The 1,608-nt window shown below is 34.1% G+C and overlaps 2 protein-coding genes across 3 annotated transcripts in view; one reads left to right on the top strand and one right to left on the bottom strand.

Moving 5' to 3' along the window:
- LOC147466722 (uncharacterized) overlaps positions 1 to 424 on the bottom strand; it is a 49,697-nt gene extending 49,273 nt beyond the window's left edge. The window contains exon 1 of the mRNA XM_086534989.1: positions 272 to 424. Coding sequence (XP_086391115.1) covers positions 272 to 424 — 153 coding nt within the window. The remainder of the gene's footprint in view (positions 1 to 271) is intronic.
- Positions 425 to 948: 524 nt separating this feature from the next.
- The window catches only part of LOC122259754 (DNA repair protein XRCC1), a gene marked incomplete at its 5' end in the record, with an annotated part of 15,669 nt that continues 15,009 nt past the window's right edge, over positions 949 to 1,608 (top strand). For both annotated transcript variants that reach the window (XM_086534939.1, XM_086534938.1), the window contains 1 exon segment: positions 949 to 1,140. In XM_086534939.1, the coding sequence (XP_086391065.1) occupies positions 949 to 1,140 (192 nt within the window).

Genomic DNA, 1,608 nt, shown 5'->3' with positions numbered 1-1,608 from the left:
ATATATATATATATATATATAAATAAATATATATATATGTTTAAATATATATTATTATCTATAATATATAATATATATATATAATAATATATATAATTAATATAAATAGAATATATATATATATAAACATCTATATAATATAGATATATATATATATATATATATATATATTCAATACTAATATATATATATATATATATATATACATACATATTCGGACAGCATAGAGCTTAGACTGATTCTTATTTTTTAAATTACCAAGGAAGCCTACAGAGCCTCTGTAGGCATTAGTGACACATTGCATCCACTTTACTGTGAGTGAAATGATCTGTTCCAGCAGGATGAAGACAGGTTTGCTATGTTCCTCCCCCTCATCCCTTTCAGTGGTGTTACTTATATTCTTGATTATGTACCAGCCCACCATATCCTATTTACATGACTGGTAGTTTAAATAAAGGTCTGATTTGCAATATACTTGTCAAAGAGAAGGCCATTTTGGTAAAATATCTGTTTGAAACATGGTAAATAGTGCATGGAATCAATAGAACATTCTACATTTCCCTTCTTTAAGTAGACGCAACTATTAAAATCTTAAGGAAAACAAAAGTTCATGCAAGATAGAGCATAACTGAGTTGTAATATGACAACATAATTGTTATTTTCTGTGTGTCAGATATCTTCCTTATTTTCAACTTGTGATGGAATCATTATGAATTAAAAAGTGTCTTAAATTTTGTCAATATATGCATTGTTTACCTATTATCTTATGGCTTTCCAAAATCCAAATTTAACTGCCGTATCCTCTACTAATGTAGTTGAGAAGAAAACTCAAAAGAAATTTTAGAATAGACTAAGATTCACTAAAATAGGAAACCATAATATTATCCCCCACCTTTTCAACTAATTTTCTTGTTGAAACGCGAGATTTATCTGTATGGTTATCCACAGAATCACCCCGCAGATAACCTTCTGAAGCAGGAAACACACCGGAAATGGAAATGCGCAGCGGGACTGTCGGAGAAACAAGCATCAGTCACCTTGAAGTTGGAGCGGCTCACGGCCATTCGCTCGATTGACATTGGCAATGCTGGGTCAGCATTTGTGGAGGTTCTGGCAGCACGGGAGGATGCCAACTTTAAGGTGCGCATGTTGGCAGCATAGGGGCAGTGGGGGCAGCTTTCCCCCCCCCCCCCCTGCCTTCTTGTAATGGGGGCAGTAGGGGCAGTTGTGTGCCCTTTAAGAAAGAATTGAAAGTAGCCATTTCGAAAGGGTCTTGCTATTTTCGCTTCACGTGAATAATAGCTACCGGAGTTTGTTATCATATCTTCCATTTTTTTTTTTTTTTTTTTTTTTTGGTTCGCAGAGAAGTTTCATTTTCTAGTTGATAGACCTAGGGTAAGTGAGCTATGTATGGTTTCCTATCTCAGATGTCATTTTACAAAAAGTTATTTTTTGATCATTCATTTTAACCCTCTCGACGGTGTACACTATTAGTAACCGATAATACTCCCAGTAGCCCGATCTTGGACGCTTTATTGATTTTTGTTCATGAGACAGCTCAATGAAGTTGCAAAGGCATCAGGTCAATCAAATCTAAGCAAATATTTT

This window comes from Penaeus japonicus, unplaced genomic scaffold (assembly GCF_977035675.1).
Source record: "Penaeus japonicus unplaced genomic scaffold, GWHDUDI00000001_assembly GWHDUDI00000042, whole genome shotgun sequence".
Classification (NCBI taxonomy): domain Eukaryota; kingdom Metazoa; phylum Arthropoda; class Malacostraca; order Decapoda; family Penaeidae; genus Penaeus; species Penaeus japonicus.
Note: the sequence above shows the minus strand (reverse complement) of the source record. Positions and strands in the feature narration are given on the sequence as shown.